Below are 22,912 nucleotides of genomic sequence, written 5' to 3' on the forward strand. Positions count from 1 at the left end.
GATAGATAGATTATAACAAAAACTCTTAACAGAACTCTCAATGGACCCAGTCCCTGGCTTATAATCAGGTAAAGGACGAAGGCAATAAATAATGGAAAAATTAGCAAAAAGTACTATAAAAGAGGTAAATAAATGCTTTGGCAGATCATGATGGTGCAGGGTCCAGGTGACAGAGGATCTTGTAAGATATGGAAGATGTTCAATTTTCATTTCAGGTATAATTAATGAATTTTAAGCAAGGAAGTAACATCACATGTTAAAACACCTGGCTCCCCCAACTTTTTTTTTTTTTTGCAACTTATGCTGAATGCCACTACTTTCCAGACAAGACTATGGGAATAAGAGTAGAAGCAAAGAGGCTACTTAGGAGGACCAGAGGCAATGGATGGTGGCTTAGTTATTTGCCGTTTCTCTAACAGAATACTGGAGACTAGATGATTTATAAAGAAGAAGGGTGCATTTGATTTATAAAGAAGAAGGGTTCACAGCTCTGGAGGGTGGGAAGTTCAAGAGCATGGCACTGGTATTTTCTGGCTCCTGGTTAAGGTCTTGTGCTACATCATAACATGGTGGAAAAGTGGAAGGCAAGTGGGCACATGAAGAAGAGACAGCTTGAGGAATGATCTCATTTCATAACAATCTTTTCTCAGTAATCCAGTCACGCAGGAGAACGAACTCACTTCTAGAATTAACTCAGTCTCACTTGAGAGGCATTAATCCCTTCATTAAGGTGGCATTCTCATGACCCTAACATCTCTTCAAGGCTCCACCATCTCCCACCACTGTTAAATTCAGGGAGAATTTTGGAGGGTTCAAACCATAGCAGGAGGTAAAGGGAGTGGGTAGAGACTGAAAAATATTTTGAGAGAAGCAAGTGGACCTGTTGATGGAACAGGATGAAGAGAAAAAGGGAGAAGTCAAAGATGACACCTAGGTTTCTAGTTTGAGCAATTGGATAAATAATGTGTCATTTACCAATATCATAGCTACTGTAGGAGGAAAAAATTCTGAAGGAAAATCATAATCAGACACATACCTGTGCGCATGTATAAGCATGGTACCAGAGCTATTGAAGAGTACATCGGGCTGGGACTTTTACAGTCTGATTTGTGTTACCACTAAGAGCAATAACTTCTGTTATTTCTTGTCCCCCATCCCCCACCCCATCTGCAACTTGGGGATAATTATATCTGTCTTTACTGCTCCACAGGGAAGCTGAGAAGATAAATGAGATAATATATATGAAAGGACTTTGAAGTCTTGGGAAGATAAAAACTGTATACATCCAAGCTATCATTATTATGTCACAGAATGTGTTTATATTTTTCATGTATCTGCTCAAAGTCACAGGGGTCATAAGCATAACACACATTCTTTCCCTTCATGTTCAGTTCTCAGAAATGAGAAAATTAATATGCTTCTCCTTCCCCACTGTCCCTTCCTTATGGTAGTCTCTTGACAGGATTTTCAATTGCAAGTATTTTAAGGCTCTGGAAAGAAAGAATAACTAGTATAACTCTGGCTGGGTGATTCTTGGCTGATAATGATGATGATATCTTACTTTAATATAGATGTGCAGATTGAAAAGAAGCAGGACATTATCTCATCTACATGTCTAATACCATTCGAAGAAATTTTTTTTTAACTGTTTGACAGAAAATGGCTCAAGAGATTAAAGAACTTGCCTAAGGCTTCATTTAACAGCCAGAGTGAATAGAACTAGTAAAAGAGTTGTGTCTCAATCTAGGCATGGTGGCACATTTGTGATCTCAGTGACTCTGGAGGCTGAGGCAGGAGGATTGCAAATTGAGGCCAGCCTCAGCAACATAGTGAGACCCATGTCTGAATAAAAAATTTAAAAAGAACTGGGGGAGGGGCTGGGCTTGGGAGGCCGAGGCAGGAGGATCTCGAGTTTAAAGCCAGCCTTAGCAATGGCGAGGCACTAAGCAACTCCATGAGACCCTGTCTCTAAGTAAAATACAAAAATAGGACTGGGGATGTGGCTCAGTGGCTGAGTGCCCCTGAGTTCAATCCCTGGTACCAAAATAAGTAAATAAGTAAATAAATAAATAGAACTGGGGATGTGTCTCAGTGGTAGCAATGCCCTTGGGTTAATCCCCAGCATGCCTGCCTCTGCCCCAGAAAAAAAGTTGTGTCCTAAAAATAGGACATGCACCAGAGACATTCAGAGAACTTCACCCAAGTCTCAGATAATATTCATGGGGATGTATGTGCTGGTTTCTTCTATCATTGCAGTCTTGGGACATAGTATCTTCAGTTCTTTGAAAATGGGTGTTAATTTCCTAGAGTTGACCTTGTATGTTGCTCTAACAACAACAAGAAGAGCAGCAAGTGGAAATAAGAATAAAACAAAAACTTGTCTTTTGCTCCCCACTGTAAATACATGACCAACTGTTTCTTCTTTCCCTTGGGAATAGATGAGCTGTCCTTAGTGTTGCTTCGGGTAAAGGGTATGACAATAATATGTAAAAGAGAGAGAGGCTTGGAATGATGGAAAGAAAACTGGACTTGGAATTAGAAAAGCTGGGTTGAGTCTTGGTTCAATATTACTTATTGCATGACAGGGGAAGGAAGATACCCACTTGAGCTTCAGTTTTAGTAACTATAAAGTCAATGTAACAATCCTTTCCTGTTTGTTGACTAACTTTCCAGTCAGCCTCATCTTCATCTGCACAGTTCCAGATGCAGAATTACAATGGAGTAAACACTCATTTTCAGAATGGTTTGTTTGCAGATAGATTAAAACATTCTCCAACCCATCTATTCCTTCTCTTGTCTTTCTCAACTCAAATGCATGTGCACTTTCTCCCTTCTAATGGAGAAGGAAGTGGAGCTCAGACAATATCACTCTCAGCACATTAATCTATTTAGAACAAAGCTGAGGAAGGATGACATAATAGGTTGCTGTGCGACTTGAATTAATACATGTAAAGTGTTTAGCACAGTGTCTGGCTTGCAGTGAATGATAATTGTTACTTGTTATAATTTTTGCTTACTTAAGTGATCCTCATTTGTCTTGAATGGTTTAGCTATGGCCCTGGCTGGAGACCAGAGGATAATCTGACTCTTCTTCAAATTGTCAGTCTGATTGGAGGCCTGGCAGGGATTTCTTGCCAAATCTCTGTAACCCTTTCTCCTTATTTATGCCTAGTTTCTGCCAACGTTTGAAGAAAAAAAAATTATATATGTAAATTAAGTGCAAATAATAACAACTTTGAGATCAATGACAAAATTTTAACTCGGTTTCCCAAACCTCCAAGCCTGTGGACAAGGGCGTTTTTCAAAACTAAGCTTCAGAGTTTACAGGTGTGTGCCTGGGGCAACCAAAACAAAGATTACAGTGGTGAAGATGGCTGCCTCCCAGGCTCAGATAAAAGAGGTGCCTCCCAGCGAGCTTCTCGGCGCCAGCCCACCTGAGGTCAGACTTTGAATTCTCCCCGTTTAGGGCAGGTGTTGAGTTTGGGTTTTAAGCTCAGCCCACTGTTCTCCTAGTCTTCCTCCACCCCGATTGTGAGTTTTGGGGTCTGCAATGGTCCAGACTAGCTCGGGGTTGTGTGGGAGGGTGATGCTTAGGGAAGAAACGCCAGGCGGAATCCCGCAGCTGGACCGCGGCCCCAGGACTGTCCCCCACCGATTCAGCACGCCACTCCGGACCTCAGGGGCACAAACACTTCGCTCAGGCCCTACGGACAGTGTCCAGGACTGGGCGAACAGGCGCAAAGCAGAGCGGATCGGTTCCCGCCAGGGCTGCTCCCGCCCTTCCTACGACCCAGCCCCTCGTGTTCCGAGCCGACGGTCTCGGGCCGCCGGGCACCGCGGGGCAGGAGGACAGCCTCCTCCGGTCAGCCCTTGCCCCGGGCTCCTTCCTTCTGCACTCAGCCTCCACTTCCAGCGCCATCTCCCTGGGAGCTCCATTTTCCAGGCGTGTTTTCCTCCGAGAGAAGGCGTCAGTCCCCAAACCTCCCTCCTCGCTGCTCCCCAGGGATCTGGTTTCCCGGGCCCCGGGCTCCTGCAGCGTCTCCTCCGGCCGCCGCCCCCATCCTGCCCCTGGGTCCGAAGGGGTCGGGCGCGCAGGTAGCTCAGCGCCGGGAGAGCCGCGGTGCCGGGCGCCTCCCAGAGGTGCGGCTGCCGCTCCGGGGGGAGGCGCTGTAGCGCGGGGCCGCCCCCTCGCGCCCCGGGCGACGGCTGCGGCTCAGCCTCCTTCTCCTCCTCTTCCTCCGCCCTCCTTGGCTGGGAAAGTGGGAGGCGGCGGCGGCGGCGGCGGCGTGCTGTGTGTGCGCGCGTGAGGGGGGCAGCAGAGAGGAGTCTCCCGGTGCCACCGCGGCGTCAGAGACACAGCGAGCGGCGGGCGCGGCGGGGCCGCATCTGCACCGGCCCCGGCGGCCTCTGCGGGGCCGCGAACAAAGAGGAGGAGCCGAGGCGCGAGGTAGGGCGCGCGGCGGGCGCGGGGCCGGGGGACCCGGTGTCGGCAGACCCTCGCCGCGAAGGCGGCGGAGGTCGCTGTGTCCCCCCACCCCCGCACTGGTCAGTCTCTGCCCCCTCACCCGCGCGTCTCCTTGGGCCGGCCACCGGGACCTGCGGGAACCGAGCCCGCGGCCTCTCTGCCTTCTCCGGGCAGGAAGCTGCCCAGGCTCCGTGCCGCGGTTTCCCCGGGCGCAGCCCAGCGCCTCAGCTTCCCGGATGGCTTGCTGGCTCTCCCGGGAGTCGCCTCATCTCTGCGGGGCGACAGATCTGCTTCCCAGGGCACTTTGTGGGGCTGAGTTTCGCAACTTAAGGCTGCACGTTTATTTTTAAGTCCTTGAAAACTTCCCGCAGTCGTGGGGGGAATTTTCTGTCCTCAGCCTGACCTGATGGGAGACGGAGATGAGGCTGTTGGGTGAGATCCCCGTTCCCGGACCCATCCGGCCGCGGCCGAGCCCCAGCCCCAGCCCGAGCCGCAGCCCCAGCCCTGGACCGTCCTCTGCCTGCGCCGCGGACACCTGGCTCCGGGGTGTGTCTGCGGCGGGCGGCGCCGCGCCTCCTGCGGGGTCGGGGACTACCTGTGCTCCGCCGCGCGTAAGGGGGCTCAGCCCTGGAGCTCCCCAACCCCTACTTGGTCCAGAACAGCTGTCGGTGCTGCCATCCCAGTCTTTTCACTTTTCACCCCTTTGCTCCTAGGCATTCACATTTACATTTATTTTAGTGGTGGCGGTGGTGGTGGTGGGGTTGCGTGGAACAGTAACTGGTTTATAAATGCGTCTTCCTGAATGGGCCCCATTTTCATATTATGCTCACAGTTTTCAGCTCAGCATTCCATTGTCGAATTCTTTTGGTGGTAATTTTGCTAGATTTTCTGAATGGGATTAGGACCCGCCGTTCAGAAATCTGTTATTCGGAGTTTGTCAACCACTACCACCAAGGGTGCTGTGATGTCTTAGCTATTTTCAAGCCCATCTTATATCCTTAAGAATTTTCAACCTTAAGGTCTTGGGTTGGACAAGATTAAACAGTTGTTTTTAAGACAGAGAAGCAACATATGTATTTATTATTGGAATCTTGCCACCAGGGTCACGTGAGATTTGGTTTCTTAAACGCTGAAGTGGCTTAAAAATCGGGAACTTCGTTAGGTTTAAAATAATTTCAGGTAGAGGAAACTCAATTGCTTCTGTTCAGCTTCTCCTCTGAGTTGAAGACTGTACTGAGGCAACTTTCAGAGCTGAAAAAATGTTCTTTACTGCATTTCATATACCCTGTTTATTTCAGGAGTCCTGTAAAATAATTGATAGCCATTTCTGCACAGCAGACTCCTAGATAGTATTAGCAATTAATTCTGAGTTGTTTAAAAACCCTGTTTGTTTTTTAATTGTTGACTTTGGAGTTTAGAACCACATTCCAAAGCAAAGCTGCGCCATGCAGAGGAAGCACTTTTGTATACTTTTTGGTTCTTGGCTCCTCTGAACTTTTCTCCAGATAACGCTAATTTTCTCTTTCCTCCTCCTTTCCTCATGACTCTAGAGCAAAGTCTGAAATGGATGTTACATGAATCATTTTAAGAGCTGCATACAACTATGAACATTTCTGAAACCCTTTTCTCAGTAAAGTAGATCAAGATGGATGAATCTGCCTTGTTGGATCTTTTGGAGTGTCCTGTGTGTCTAGAACGCCTGGATGCTTCTGCAAAAGTCTTGCCTTGCCAGCACACGTTTTGCAAACGGTGTTTGCTGGGGATAGTAGGTTCCCGGAATGAACTCAGATGTCCCGAGTGCAGGACTCTTGTTGGCTCTGGTGTTGAGGAGCTTCCCAGTAACATCCTGCTGGTCAGACTTCTGGATGGCATCAAGCAGAGGCCTTGGAAACCTAGCCCTAGTGGGGGCAGTGGGACCAACTGCACAAACGCATTAAGGGCTCAGGGCAGCACTGTGGCTAATTGTAGCGCAAAAGATCTGCAGAGCTCCCAGTGTGGACAGCAGCCTCGGGTGCAAGCCTGGAGCCCCCCAGTGAGGGTGAGTAGCCTCCAGAGGCAATTTGGTAAATAAATGTTGTGGTGACCATATTTTTCTGTATTCTTTAGCTTTATGTTTTCTAAATCAGCTCACTGCTTAAGAAGCAACACTTACTGGAACAGATTGGACATTATACCTCTATACCTCACGATCTTTATTTTTTTCTTTTTCCATCTTGGAATGAGGTAGGATGTAAATAATATAATTTTCTTGTTTTTAAAATTTTTTCCAGCTAGTCTCTATTGTTTTTTAAGGTATATTTTGGGAAACGGCATTTATTCAATGAAATCTAAAACAGCAGTTTTTCGTCCCTATTTTAAAATGAAATTTGATATGGTTTTCCCCTTTTTGTGGAGTTGGGAGTCATAATTGTGGGAGTGTGTACATATGCATATTTATGTTGTAAATATGCATGTGGATAGAGCATAAGTAGGAAATCAATCCTTATTTTTTTGTGTTGCTTAGAGTCATTCTCCTGATTTTATGAATGCACAGCACAGAATTTACTGGTTGGAGGAATTCTTAACAAATCATGGCCACAGGTAGTAGAGTTTCGTTGCCATAGCAACAGAATATCACTTAGGACTATGCTGAACCATCTAGCTTTATATTGGGCTTTACAGGTAGTGAAATGAAATATTTCCATCAAAATGATTTTTCTTGGGGTTGGGCTGAAGTAATTTTAGGTGAAGTTAAATATTTGCACAGTTGTTACAATTTAAATTTCTAGAAGGTGGAGTATTCCACATAAATATAAATTGTGTTGCATACGCTGGCTTCCTGATAAGATGGGCTTTTGTCAGTTTTTGCAAAAATGAAAAATAGTCATGGACATCAGATAATGAAAATGGTTCCATTTTTGTTGGAAGAAGCAATTTTGGTAATTGGCCAAACTCGTAAAAATCTACTTTTAGAAAGTAATTAAGCTGGATGAGAATTTTTTTTTGAAATGCTGATAGTCAAAATTCAAAATTGACTTTTTTCATTTAATATAGAACTTCCTGTTAGGATAGCATTATAATATGAATTTACGGATGTGGATATCAGACAACTACAACTGAGTGGTAGTCCCCTTACCGCTTTCTCAGGCTCATCTTTAGCAAATGATATAATGCATTTACATCACTGGATGTGAAGTGTGTAAACCATTGTTTGGTTCGTTAGAGTACAGTTTCCTCATTTGACTATCAGGTTTCTTTTGATTCATATTTAATTTCCTTTTTTAAAGAACCAGACGAGGTGATATGGCCAGGCACGCCCATAATTCCAGGGACTGGGGAGGCTGAGGCAGGAGGATTGTTAGAAGCCAGTCCAGGCAAGTTGGTGAAACCTTGTCTCAAAACAAAAAATAAGAAAAAAAGGGCTGAGGATATAACTTAATGGTAGAGTGCTTCTCTTGAATGAAGGAGACCCTGGATTCAGTCACCAGTTTAAAAAACAAAAACAAAACAAAACAACAACAACACACACACACACACACAGAAAACTCTAGGTTAGGGAAGCTTTCCTTATCTGGAGCCCACATGTTGTGAAATTGACCTGCTTTCCTTTTTACCTTTATTTTTTGACTATCTTGATTAGTGTATATGGATTCATGAATATTTTCACCTCAGAACTAGTGATCAAGTGATAATTTCTAAGACTCCGGACCCTGGTCTGCTTACCTTCGTTAATGAAGGGGTAGATTTGCATCTTAGGAGAGGTTTTGTTTCCCTCTTAATTAGACTAGAGAAAACATGGCTTCCGGCTGTGAGGAGGAGTGTCTTGGTTGTTGACACACCATACCTGTTGTGCGGAATGTGTTGAGTGTTTGATCACTGATAAAAAGGAATTTCACTGCTAAAAAGGAGAGGCTCAAACATTCCACTTAATGTCCATTAAATTTTAAGTTTTCTTTCTAACATAAAAATTGACCATTTAATGCTATTTAAGTGAAAGAGCTGAACTGCTGTATTCCTAAGATTGAACTTCACTTTTCTTAGGTAAGTTGTTTGGAGATTTTGATCATGTTGTTGTTATTTTTCTGGCATGTGTGATTTTCCTAATTTGCTTCCATTTTTTTCTTTGGCATGAGACAAATTACTTGCCAAGAAGCTGAACTGAACCTGAGCCTTATAATTCATGTGAAACAGTTGAAGTGACTCAAACAGATGTGTCTGTTACTACTACTACTGGTGGTTGGGTTGAAGCAAATGATAGAATACTTATCAAAAGAACAACTTTTTTTTTTCCCCTCTAGTTACTCTTTAGCATTTACTGGTATCTTTTGCTTTTGCAAGTATTCAGAATAACCAAGGCTACCCATATGCTCCAAGCACCTGAAAGTAAATAATATCTCTAGAACATACTCCTTTTAAAAGAAAGAATTCTGTAACATACAGCCACGTGGCAGTGTAATACACTCTTTGGGACACTTCCCTGAGGTGAGCCAGGGTAATAAATCCCAAACGTGCATCCTCCTCCCTCAGATGTTCTGACACAACCAAATGGTGCCGTGTGCCTGTTTCCACATGTTGTGCAAAGCTGAAAGTGATAACATGTGGAATGCTGCTTGAGTTTACTAGTTATGTTCTGTGTTACATTAGATTGTGACCATGTGGCTTCCTCATGCATTTAGCCAGGGTAGATTGAATGTTATCAGCAGATCTGAACATTTCCAATGTGTGACACACATCTTGTTCCCAGAATTTTAGTGTTTCCTGTCTAATATGAAGGAGAAAAGAAAGAGTAAGTGTTAGATTGGAGTCACCATGGGATCTGACAGTTCTTTACCTGGAATAAAGAGTTCCTATTGGTTGGTTGTTGGCTAGAGTCAAGCAGCAGAATGAGCCATAGGGAGAAGGAGATGGCAGATACATACTGTTTTAATGCACTAAACCGGGTGCCTGTAGAACATTGTTGTCTATCTAATCCTCTTTATATATATTGTGTGTGTATGTGTGAATGATGAAGAACATATTTAAGTAGTTTTTAAGTAATTCCTATAGAATTGTGACCTAATAGAATAAATTTCTGCTTTCAATGTGTAATTCCATTGACTTGAGATCTACTAATAACACAGTACATGTGTTCGTCCACCTAGATATCATTACCTAATGATTTTATACTGTCTCCACCTCAATGTGAATTTATTCAACAAAAATAGATCACATGACCACTAATTCACACTAATTTACTTTTCATTTGTCCTTTATTTTATTTAACAAGTTTTATTAAGCACTTATTAGGTGCCAAATTCTACACCAGCTGGATAGGTAATGATGGACAGACCAGAGGTAGATTCTGCTGATGAACTTTCTTTTCTTTTTTGCAATGCTGGGGATCAAACCCAGGGTTTTACTCATGTTAGGCAGGTGTTCTACAGCTGAGCTACATATATCCCCAGCCTATTGCACATGAACTTTTATGTATGTATGTATGTATGTTTGTGGTGCTGAGGATCAAACCCAGTGCCCCACACATGCTAAGCGAGTACTCTACCACTGACCCACAACCCCAGCCCTGCACATGAACTTTTGAGTGTGTGGTCAGTCTCTCAGGAGAGATATTAATAACACAGCAATTCAGATATGTAACTAAAGGTGTTAAGTCCTATGACAGAGAGCAAGAGGAGCCCATAGGAGAAGGATCTGTGTTTCATGTGAAAATAAATGTGTAGCCCTTTGTGGTGGTGCATGCCTGTAATCCCAGCAGTTTGGGAGGCTGAGGCAGGAGGATCACCAGTTCAAAGCCAGCTTCAGCAACTTCGCAAGACCCTATCTCTAATTAAAAAATATATAAAAGGGCTGGGTATGTAACTCAGTGGTTAAACACCCCTGGATTTAATGCCTGCTGACCCCCACCCTTCCCCCAGAAAAGTGTATGTGTGGGGGTCTCAAAATTTTCAGTGAGGAAGAGGTATTAAGTAAGATCTTAACAGTGAAATAATGTTAATTTTATGAGTGGGGCTGGACTGGAGAAGGGGCAGAAGGGAAGAGCATTCAAAGACCTTGACCTATAGCAGGAGGGGCTTGACTCCTAGGAAGAACTGACAGAAGGTGAGCCGTGAACTGAGCAAGCTGCAAGCTGCAGGAATAATTAAAGACAAGCCTCAAGTCTGTTAACCTACAAGGCATTAAGAACCACCACAAGGGGTGGTTAAGGGCTAAATGGGTGCCAGAGAAGTAAGGACTCTTCACTTGGGATTGGAAAGGTGGATCATTGGGATTGGGATGATGAGCAGAGATTTAGAACTGACCTGGGCTTGGAGCTTGGAGTCAAAGGATTGGGACAGAGGAAGGGTAGAGAAATCTAAATATGAAGGAACATGGGTGAAATTCTCTTTTCCCTGCAAGCACCACGTGTGCTTTCATTTCTTCATAGCCACAACCTCACCTCCTTTCCTTTTTCCAATTTTTTACTCTTATGGGCTGAAATGTATCCTTCAAAATCCTTCTTATTGAAATACTAATCCTTGATACCTCAGAATGTGGCTCTGTTGGAGAAGTGGTCTTTAAAAAGGTGGTTAAGGTAAAATGAGGTCATAGGCATGGACCCTAATCCAAGATGACTAGTCCTTATATGAATAGAAGATCAGACAAGAGAGGGAAGACCATGGGAAGACAGGTGGAGAAGATGGCCATCTGTAAGCCGAGGAGAGAGACATCAGAAGAAAAGAGCCCTGCCAACATTTTGATTTCAGACTTCCAGGCTCTAGAATTGTGAGAAAACAGATTTCTGTGTTGTAGAAGCCACACAGTCTGTGGTTCTTTGTGACGGCAGCCACGGCTGACTGTGCATGCTTCTAAAGATCACCCCCTTGAGTGGCCTCTTGGTCCACTGCCAGTCCCTTCAGTCCTTGTTTCCCCCAGAGGACTGTGGTGGCCTAACCCATCTGCATCTTTTCTTCTGAGGTGGAATACCCTTGGGAAGCAGTTCAGACCCTCCTACCCACCGCCACTGCCCAATTGCCTGTTAACAATTTCATAAAGTAGAAAGGAATGCTGGAAGAAAATGAGGCTTATATGACAAAGTTTTGGAGGAAAGGGACAAAAGAGTAGAGAACTCTTGCTAATCTCCCGTCTTGAACCAACTGGATTCATCCTTAATTGGAGTCTGACGAAGTGCTTTGCGGGACGTACTGTTACTGGTGAAGATCTCTCAGGCTCAGTTCTATGCCGTGATCTATACAATGCCAGGACAGGTGGCATCAGTGTGTGTTTTTGTTCAGAAAGTTTGCATTCTGGGGAGGCAGAATGCATAAGAAATGCAAATAAGGCAGCATATTGTGTAGCTCCAACTGGTGGAATAAGGTAGAGAATGAGTCCACATAATGAAGTTTGTGCTGAGTGCTCCTGGGATGAAATGTACAGTTCAGGGTGGAGTAGAGTGGTCAGAACAAGCCTCCCTCATCTGTGGAAGGGTTGGTACCAACACTGTCAAAGAAAGGATGTCTGTGTAGATGGGAATGAGGGTGTATACTAACTCATACTGGACCTAGGCATGACATTTAATGTGGTAGTTTGGTTGAGGGAGCTGTTTTGATGTTTCAGAATGACTGAATTGAAATAGGAAAGTTGAGTCTTTTTGGACAAATAACATTTGTTGCAGATATTCTTGACCTTGTACTTTATTCCTTTTATCCTGGACCCCTGCTCCAGGGCTCATGTCTGTTTTACCCCTGAGCTTTATAGTATTCTTAAGTCAGACTTAGTGGTGACATCTCTGATGTCAGGCTCTGATCGATCGATCTATCTATCTATCTATCTATCTATCTATCTATCTATCTATCTATCTATCTATCTATCTTTCCTTTTGCCCCCTGCGGCCCCTTTTTGTGATACTGGGTTGAATCCAGGTCCATGCTCCTGCTCCAGCCCTAGGCTTTGTCATCTTGAGTGGGGTAGAAGGCAGGAATGGGAAAGGGAGACTGAGGTTCACACTCCATGGTAATTTAAAAAGAGAAATGTTTTATAACTTTTTTTTTTTTTTTGATATCACACTTTTTATGTAACCACAGTCATATATATCTCCCAACTCCTCTTGGAGGAGAGTAGTATTTAAAAAAAGGGAAAAAATGTAAATTTCAAAAGGAGTACATAAAAGCATTTTGGTTGTAAACATTCGACATTATAGATGTGTATGTTATTAAGAATGTATATAACTTCTGTATCTTTTCATATATAGTTATATGGGTATGCATATAGTATTTTGGATTTCTTTTATATAAATAGAACTTCATCGAGGCTTAGTTGGTGACTTGCCAGTTCATTTATTTATCTGTAACCTGAGCTCGATTGCAGAGAGCTTGGAGGTAGACAAGTGGGGGATGGTGGGCTGAGTTAGGTTCATCTTTGACTTTTCAGAACCCTTTGTAGTGTCTGATGCGTAGTATACACTCACAAGAGGCTTGCTAAATGAATGAGTGAACCACTGCTCACTTCTAGGGACCCTAAGCCACACATTCTCTCAATATTTTAACCTCTTTTTTGTGCTGTTTCCTCACAATCTGTAAAATAGGGATAACACTTAGCCTATTAATAGATTCTTATGGATAAATGCGAGAATTGATGTACACATACTTGGAAGATTGTAAAGACTATGTAAATCGATGTATAAGAATAATTATTATAAAAGTAGTTATTGGGGTGAGGTTGTGGCTCAGTGGTAGAGCTCTTGCCTAGCATGAGTGAGGCACTGGGTTTGATTCTCAGCACCACATATGAATAAATAAATAAAATAAATGTTCCTCAACAACTAAAAAAAATTTTTAAAAAAGTAGTTATTGTCTTCCTCACAAAAGAGTATAATTTTTGGGTGGTGAGAACACAAGTAATTGATAAGAAATGATAATAAATTGGATACAGTGTTTTGATGTAGAGCTACCCAGAATGGGAATGTGAGATTAGTTCTTTTTTTTTTGGTACCGGGGATTGATTCCAGGGATCCTTAACCACTAAGCCACAGTCCCCCAGCCCTTTTTATGTTTTATTTAGAGACATGGTCTCACTAAGTTGCTCGGGGTCTTGCTAAGTTGCTGAGGCTGGGTTTGATCTTGCAATCCTCCTACCTCAGACTCCAGAGGCGCCGGGATTACAGGTGTGCACCACCGCACCTGGCTTGTGTTCTTCTTTTATATGACTGGCAGTGTGGTAGGTTTGTTTACACCATTACCAACTACATGTGAATGATGCTTGCAGTGTGACATTATGACAGTTTGGATGTCACTACATGATGGGAAGTTTTCAGCTCCATTATCATCTTATGGGACTCCAGTTGTATATGCAGTCCGACCTTGACTGAAACAATTGCACATCACTGAGTATCACTGTTGCTCCAGCCCTCTTTAAAAAAAAAAAAAAAAAAAAAAAAAATCTCCTTTGGGTGACTGAAGGAGAGAAAGAAGAGAAAAGATTATTCAGTTGTTGCCAGCTGGGCAGGGAAAGGGAAAATTAGGGGACAAGTTTCCACCTCTGCCCCCTGCCTTTAGCTGCAGCTCCTCACCTGGCTTCTGTATCATCAGGTGCTGAACTTCACAGTTTGTTCTCTTTCCTGTCTCCCAGCCGTCTGTACTTCCTTGCAGCTGTGGTCTGTATGCCAAGTGGTTGAAAGGGGAGTGTGGAGGAGAAGGGTCCTTTTCCTTCCCTCAGTTGCTTTCTCAAATTGCTCTTTTTGCCTCCTAATTAGTTAATTGTCTCAGTGGAGGGGAGGAATCAAAGCAGAGGTCCAATAGGTGCATGGAGTAGGGGCAGTCCTCAATGCCTGCCTCTCTTCTTCTCTTGTCCATTATCTCTTCCTCAGCCTCCCAAGGTCCCCTGGCTCCCCTTGGCACAATGCCATCCTTTAACTCTCTCAGCTCTCACAGGGAGAATGCCTGCTTTGCCCCACAGACGCTTGCTCCATTTATTAATCCTTACCCTCTCCAGTCTTGGGCTTAACATGGTTCAAGAAAACCCAAGACAATAATATGTGAAGATCTTTTTGATCTTGAGGCCAGAACTCAAATGATTTTTGCAGTTCTCTCTGTAGCAGGGTTGTTAACAAGGATCCATGAGTGTGGCAATCTAGTCCACGTAGTGATGTGTCCTCAAGGTAGAAATACTACACATGGCGACAGAGGGAGGAACACAGACAGCAGGCAAGCCTCGTTTGCATGGAAGCAGAGTGTAGTGAGGTGTACTTAGGGTAGAAATTGAGTGATCAGAGGTTTGCCACTAAGACTCCCTCACTTGGGAACTTAGAAGCCCTCTCCTTCCCCAAGATTTAGCAGGAAGGATATGCATATCTCCTCCCCACGCCCCCACTTGATTTTTTTTGTTTCAGGGACTTCTGAGAGTAGCAACCTTAAAAAAATATGCTGAGCCCTGGCTACCCTTCACGTGGGTCCCTTTCCAGCCTATGTGCCTGCCAATGCCTAGTCAAGAGGGTGGTTGGTAGCAGTTGTTTCATGAATGGCGACATATGGGTAGCTGTAAACACAGCCATTTTAAAGATAGATGTGTGAGTGGGCTCTTTCAGGGTAGCTGGGAAGGGAATGGAGGTGCCATTTCAGATGGCTGACAGTAGCAGGGAAGTAGTAGATTATTTGTGTTGTGAAACATGGAAAAAGTGAGCAGTAGGAGGATGTGCAAATGAATTTTTAAGTTACATTAAATATAGTGCAGAAAGACATGGCTGTCAAGTTTGAGCGTTTTTCTGTTAGCCTCAGGAAGTAAATTCTTTAACGGGTTTTTTTTTTGGGTAAGGAAAAGTTTCTTTTGAAACGATGAACAGAAGTGAATTTTCATTATTTTAAAATGTAGTGAGTGGTCCTAAGCAATGAAGAATTATACAGAAATGAAAATAGGGTTTGCTGTAGGATATTCCGTGTCCAGTTATAATTTAGGTAAGGTTCCCCCAAAGTAATACCATAGCAATAGAGTAAGAATATCAATGTAGGATCCAAACAGCCCTGGCATTTGTGTAAGATCCCTGGAAGTTGGTATGAGCCCTAGTATTTTAAAGTTGAATGTTAGGTATGTAACAAGGAGATTTTATTTCCTGTACTGCTAAAGGTATTCCTCCATTTTTAAAGTATATATCTGCCTGGTGTTTAAATCTATAAGGAGCAAAACAGTGAACACATATTAGCCCAGCATACGCGAGGCCTTGGGTTTGAACGCCATCACTGCAAAAAACACACAACAAACAGGCAAAAAAACCAAAACCAAAACCAAAACCAATTGAACACCTAGATTAAACATTAATAAATGTAATAAAATTAAATTTCAAGCGTTAAATTTTCATTATCTGCTCAGACTACTCAAGGTAACATTTAGTTAGCAAATCTTTCATTTTTTTCGCTCCATTATAAAACGTGTTTTTTTAAAAGAATTTTTAAGTAATAAATAATATATTTATTTTATTGATTTATTTTTATGTGGTGCATAGGCTCGAACCCAGTGCCTCACACGTGGGAGGCAAGTACTTACTCTACTGCTGAGCCCCAGCCCCATAAAACTTAGGTTTTAAGCACAGCTTTTGATCTCCATCTCTTCCCACAGTTGAACACAATCGAAGAGCTTACATCTATGAGGCTAAATATTTTTGCCGTTTTTGAGAGGCCTAATTATTTTCATTCCTGTCTTGATTGTACTAGTAGTGACACTTTTTTTTTTTCCTTTTCTCATTTTTATGAAGTGTAGAATATTAGAAGATATTGAGGCTGTTTAACACTGTTGCACCAAGGCTGTGATGTTGCTGGCACTGAAGTGTCGGTTGAAAGGCACCGTCATGTGACAGCTTGAAATGTTTATATATCACCTATTTGAAGAAAGTCCAAATCTGTCATCAGAAAAACATTGGGTCTTAATGTGTGAGGCATGAGAATGTATCATGTGCAGAATCGAAGATCTCCTAGACGGTGGAAAGAGTGAGGAGACCTAGTTTCCAGACCTGGCTTTGTGCTTTTAGGCCAGTGCTTTCTCTTCCGTAGGCCTGAGTTGGTTTCTTCATTTATCAAATGAGGCTTACCTGATGTCCGAGTTCTTTGCAGCCCAGAAATTTTATGCATAGTTACCCTAGCAAAGGTCAACTAACAGACACTTAGAATAAACTGAGTTTGGTATCTCGATATCATCTTGGTAGGATGAGACATGAGTCTCGCCAGTCACCCTTGGGCAGCAGTAGTCTGTCTCTGCTGGCCCTTAAACCCACACCATGTCTGCCATGGAACCTTCAGATGAATTGGGAGAAAATCTGTGTTTTTTTAAAAATATATATTTTATTTAGCAAAAGGGTTTTGCTGAGTTGCTTAGTGCCTCACTAAATTGCCGAGACTGGCTTTGAAATCGCGATCCTCCTGCCTCAGCCTCCTGAGCTGTTGAAATGACAGGCGTGTGCCACTGTGCCCAGCTCCGTGGAGTTTTGAAGTGAGCAAGGCAGAGGAGTGAGGACAGTTTAGAGGCCTGATTTAAGCTCAGGCACAAGTAGGGTTGGTTTGCTCAATAGGCTTCATCTGCCCACCGTGATCTACCTCCGTTCTGCTTGAATATTATCCTCATGTAAAATTGTCACACTCTGAAATCCCAGCAGTCAGATCCTGTCTTAATAAGCTGTTGCACTGGAGCCTAATCTCCCAACATATGAGACTGGGGGACACATTCAACCCTAGCAGCAGGCAACTAAGTTTCTCTGGGGCCAGCAACTCTGGAGGAGGCAATTCTAGTGGGAGTAACCCTGAAATTTTTCCTCCACACTGGGACATGGTGGAGAGTGGACAGGGATGCTGTTGGTAATCTTGCAGAGTCAACAGAAGTAAGCCAGGACTGTCAGGCAGACAGGGCCATATGGTCACCCTCACTACGGATAGCATGGGTAAGCCCAGAATACAGAGAAAGGTTTCATCAAGCATAGGGAAGATGCCAAAGAATACAAAGTCTTTTCAAAAAAATTTCAGGGGAAATGCAGAGCATTCGACTTCTTCCTGAATACTTCTTTTTGTGTACTTGGTGGTTCCTACTGCACAGAAAATGTGATACAGAGAAAAGGTGGGGGCTTAGCATCAGGAAGAGTTTCTCTATTTCTTGTTTTATATGTGGCTTTGGGCAAGGTACTTCCTTCCTTAATTTCTTCACTTATAAAATGATGGTGATTGTTTTCCAAGTCCATAAGGAACCCTCAGTGTTCAGTACCTAGTAGTTGCTTAATGAACATTGATACTTTCAGTTTTCACTTTCTAGAAATTATAACTTTTAGTATCACATCACAGCTATGTTAAATAAATGGCATGTGTGTGTTGGGGGTGGGTGGGTCCTGGTAATTTAATTAACCAACACCTACAGTGTTAATGCTATAGGACATTTCATACTATTTAAACAGCCAACTTAAGTGTTAGGTAACCAGGCAGTTTATAAGTTGGAAACTACAAATTATATTAGATATGTAGTTTAGTATTGGTTCTACCACTGATTATAGTGTGATACTGGTTAAATCAGCTTTTGTGTACTTAATCTGTAACAGACAATGGTAAGCAATACTATCTCTAGTACCTCATCTTCCTCTCTTAGTCTATGATATCTGTCCAGTGGAATTCATCGTGTACCATCTGTGACTGTTTTTATCCTCTCTTCCTCCCTCCCTATGTAGGAAAATAACAGTTCAAAGAGTTTAATATAATATTTTTTTTGACTTAGTTCTTTCTTTAGTATTGAAAAGACTTGGTTCTCTATGTTAGTCATCTCCCCCTTACTGTGACAAAATGCCTGAGATAACTAGTTTAAAAGAGGAAAAGTTTATTTCATGGTTTCAGAGGTTTCAGTCCATAGTTGCTTGGCCTTGTTGCTTTGGCTCTGTTGTGGCACAGTACCTCATGCTCCTGCCACCACCTGGTGTGGTTGAGGAGTCTGTTTATGTCATGGTGAGAGAGAGAGAGAGAGAGAGAGAGAGAGAGAAGAGAAGAGGGGAGGAGAAGGGAGGGGAGAGGAGGGGAGAAGGGGAGGCAAGGACATGTCCTCAGGGACCTGACTTCCAGTAGGCTCCCCAGTCTGGAGGCCGAGCCTTTAACACATGGCCTTTGGAGAACATTAAGGATCCAATCTACAGCAGTACCTAAGACTTTCTGTAAGGGAAATTAGGTGTGTGTTGCAGTGCAGTTCTAATTTTTAAAAATTAATGTTAGGAAGGATTCTCATGCCTTCATATGGTGTTGGAATGCCACTCATAAGAATGCATATGTATATACATATACATACACATGCATACGAATGAGGGAGGGAGAGAAAGGATGTATGCCTCTGTGTATGTTGTGTTTTAGTCATTTGTTTACCTTTTCCACCCTTCCCCATTTTTCCTGCTACTTTCATAGTATTAAGGTTATGTTGTGTAAATGTTATTGGTCAGTTTGTTCATGTTGTGACTCTTTTTATGTCTCTTTTGATCTAAAAAAACTGGTTGTGTTTTTTTTTTTTTTAAAAACTCTCTCTTTATTTATTTTAGTTTTTTTCGGCAGACACAACATCTTTGTTTGTATGTGGTGCTGAGGATCGAACCTGGGCCGCACGCATGCCAGGCGGACGTGCTACCGCTTGAGCCACATCCCCAGCCCCATGTGTTTTTTAATTGACTAAAACCATTTCTGATTTTAGTCGTGTGTATAAACAGATGCATTTATTTAACTGACAACTCTTTGATGAATTTCAGAAATGCAGCAACAGTCAGGAAGGAACCTTGCTATGCTTCAGCTTTCAATAGTTTTATTTATTTTTTTTAAATGAGCTTCTAATTTATGTTAAATCACATACTGATTTTATAGGGTAAGAAAGGACACTGGGTGAACACTTTATGAAAACCGTCATTTACTGTATGTTAAAAAAGTGTCTTAAGAAGGATATTTCAAAGCTTTTGGCAACTTATTTAATGCCTTTTGGTCTTTTTAGCCAGGAAGTTTTCATTTTGTATCAAGTTTAAATCCCTGTCCTTGCAATTTAATCTCCTTCCACGTCTCGTCCCATGTTAATGGAAAAAGAAGTGCTCCCTAGTCCGCTCTTCTTCCTGACCTTGCAGGCTATTGTGCAGCCCTGACCTCCTCCCTAGCCATCTTTTATCTGAGCTAAATAACTGTGTTTGCTTTCCATGTCCTCTTAGGACTCATTTCCGAACATTTTAATCATTTCAGTCACTCTCCTTTGGACGCTCTCCAGCTCTTGCTCATCTTGCTGGGGTTCAGGTCCTGAAGAGCTCTTAGCGTGGTAATAAAGTTCTGAATAGGGCTTCGTGTTGTGCAAGGGCCATCATGTGACCCTCCTGAGCATGCTGCTTGTTTTTACCTCTGGTTTTGCCTTCCTTTAAAAGTAACCCACTACACTGCTGATTCATACTTTAGTTCAACTTCGGATTTTCTCTTTAATTTTCTTGTGTCTTTTATTTGAGTGCTTATAGTTTTTACCACCTTCCCAATTAAACTGCCTCCTGCTGTTTCTGTAATCCTTAAGGTAGTGGCAGTAATTTGCAACTATTAACAGGAAATCAGAAAATGTCAATCCAAATGTTATTTCTTTAATAAATGTTTGTAATGATATGGATGTTTGATCTTAAACACATATATAGCTTGTCTGTTTTTTTAAAATATAAATATACATATTTAGACTTAAATATATATATATATATATATATATATATATATATATATATATATATATATTAGTTGTAGATGGACACAATGCCTTTATTTTTATTTTATTTTTTTTTATGTGGTGCTGAGGATCGAACCCAGTGCCTCACACATGCTGTGCAAGCGCTCTACCACTGAGCCACAACCCCAGCCCTACAGCTTGTCTATTACATTGATTTTGAGTGTTCTCTGCCCACACGTGGTATTTAATTGTTCTCTAATTGTGTTTTAGTTTTGTCTTCCGTACCAAAGTATAAGGAACTTAAGAATAGGAGCAAATCTTTTTATACTTTCTTTTTGGCACGCATGTGTGTTTGTACATACGTTTGTGCTGGGGATTGAACCCAGAGTTTCACCCATGCTAAGCATGTGCTCTACCACTGAGCTATACCACCCAGCTCTTTCTGTTCTTTACTGTGGTAAAAGTATTAAGTATTGGGTTAGGTAACTGTTATGTATGTATGTATGTATGTATGTATATACCAGGGATTTAACTCATAGGGCACTTAACCACTGAACCACATCCCCAGCCCTTTTTAATTTTGTATTTTGGGACAGGGTCTCACCAAATTGCTGAGGCTGGCTTTGAACTTGTGATCTTTCTGCCTCAGCCTCCTGAGCTGCTGGGATTATAGGCATGTACCATCATACCTGGCTTCATTAACTGTTCCTTGATGGAACTGGTGAATGATTGCTCATCTTCCAGAATATCATGATTCATTAGGACACATTCATATCTTCATAAGTGAGAGTGCCTAACCACACGTACATTTTTAGTGAGCTTAATCCCAATCATTTTTCTGTTATTTAAGTCAGCAATGAAAGTATTACCCAAAGACTTCATAAACCCTCATGAAACTTGACTATAATTGGATCCTGAATAACAATTCTCCTGAGAATGGCTCTTGAAACATTTGTGTTGCACCCACCTTGGTGGTCTAGAAATCATGTTTTCCTAGTTTATTAGAAAAAAATGTTCTGTTGAGTTGATTCAAAAGCCTTATAAAAGGTAAAATATGTGATCTCTTAACTCCTGTTCCCAGGCACATCATCCTGACATTGAGGAAGATGAAATAGACTAAAGGGAATTAACTGTCCAACAGTCATGTTGATTTTTACCAAACACCTTGTGATTTCTTTGCTTGCAAATCTATTTTTGGAATGAGAATGTTAAATTTAATAAAGGCCTCTGTTTTGATGCAGATAATCTATACACTAATTCCTGTGCTAAGTAATCCTGTGGATGGTCAGAAGCACAAGTAATGCTGTGGTTAGCAATAGCACCTCCCCATTTTAAATCCCACGAGAAGCAACATGCACATTCAAAATTAAATTAAAATTCTTGAGAATGAAGCGGAAAGAGGGAAGAAAAGGGCAGTTAGAAGAATAAATTAGTCCCTAGGGATCCTTTCCAATTCTCACATCATAAGCCAGCCAGCTGTGATATGAAACATGACAGGGGCCCATGGCTCTCTGGTGCAGATACCTGCAAGGCTGATTCTCTGTGATTGTTAATGTATCAACTGTTTAACTATATGCATAGAAATACCTTGAGTTATTACTTCTCCTGGGAGAAGAAGCTATCTGATACCTACAAATCAGGAGCACTAGATCTACGTATCATTTGCATTATAGATTAAAGAGAATGGCAGATTTCTAGGAGAATTTAAGAAACATGTCGTGCTGTGGTTTCTAGGTACGCTGCGAATGAAGAGCTTTGTGTGGAAGGAGTGGGAATTCTATCATGATATAATCTACCCATCTGTAACTGTCTATAACTGTGGGTGGTTGCCAGCTTAGAATTTAACCTGCCTATGTTCAGTGATATGTATTGAAATTGAGAGTATATGGAAAAAGAGTTTATGTTTTGCTCATAAATGCATCAGTCCCTCAACACATTTATTTTCTGTGCTTGGACTGAAAGGTCACCATTCCTTGGCAGTATTACCAGGCGTACTGGGATAGTAAGCCAAAGAACAGAATTGGTCGGTCAAAGATAAATTGAGGCAAAAATTGATTTGTAATTAGGTACTTAAAATCAATTTTCCTAGTCATTTAAGTGTTACTTGACAGTTGTACTGAGTTGCTAATTATTAGCAACCATGTACCAGATAATACAATCTGCTCATTTGGGAGTAATTAGACTGCAACTATCTATCAGTAGCTTTTGGTTGAAGATGTAGCTATTGTATAGTTTGATAGCAGAATCACTTTAATGATCATAAAAACATTTAAAAGCTGATTTTATAGAACTCTGTATATCTGAGTCCAGAGAGTCATTTCTTTTTGGTATTTGGGATTGAACCCAGGGGCACTTTACCACTGAGCTACCTTCCCAGCTCCTTTTATTTTTTTCTTTTGAGACAGGGTCTCACTAAGTTGTTTAGGGCTTCGCTAATTTTCTGAACTTGTCCTTGAACTGGTGATCCTCTGGCCTCAGGCTCCTGAGTGGTTGGGATTATAGGTGTGTATCACTGTAGAAAAGTGAATTCTTTTTTTTAAAAAATTTTTTTAAATATTTATTTTTTAGATGTAGATGGACACAACACAATGCCTTTATTTTTTATGTGGTGCTGAGGATCGAACCCAGGTCCCGCCCGTGCTAGGCGAGTGCTCTACTGCTGAGCCACAATCCCAGCCCCCGAAAGTTCTTAACACAGTATCTTAACACAGTATCTTGGGGAGAAAAATGTAACTAAATGTTTGTAATCTTGAAAGAATATAGTAATATTTTAGCAACTCTGTGTTCTATTGGTTTCATGGCATCTACATTAGTCATGAA

General features: G+C 42.0%; 1 protein-coding gene across 3 annotated transcripts in view; it reads left to right on the forward strand.

The window, feature by feature from the left end:
* The first annotated feature begins 4,326 nt into the window (after positions 1-4,326).
* The window catches only part of Sh3rf1 (SH3 domain containing ring finger 1), a 165,511-nt gene continuing 146,925 nt past the window's right edge, over positions 4,327-22,912 (forward strand). For all 3 annotated transcript variants that reach the window (XM_027927109.2, XM_071610536.1, XM_071610537.1), the window contains exons 1-2: positions 4,327-4,447; positions 6,016-6,503. In XM_027927109.2, coding sequence (XP_027782910.1) covers positions 6,111-6,503 — 393 coding nt within the window. In that variant the 5' untranslated portion in view covers positions 4,327-4,447; positions 6,016-6,110. The remainder of the gene's footprint in view (positions 4,448-6,015; positions 6,504-22,912) is intronic.

The sequence above is a fragment of the Marmota flaviventris genome, chromosome 3, assembly GCF_047511675.1.
Source record: "Marmota flaviventris isolate mMarFla1 chromosome 3, mMarFla1.hap1, whole genome shotgun sequence".
NCBI lineage: Eukaryota > Metazoa > Chordata > Mammalia > Rodentia > Sciuridae > Marmota > Marmota flaviventris.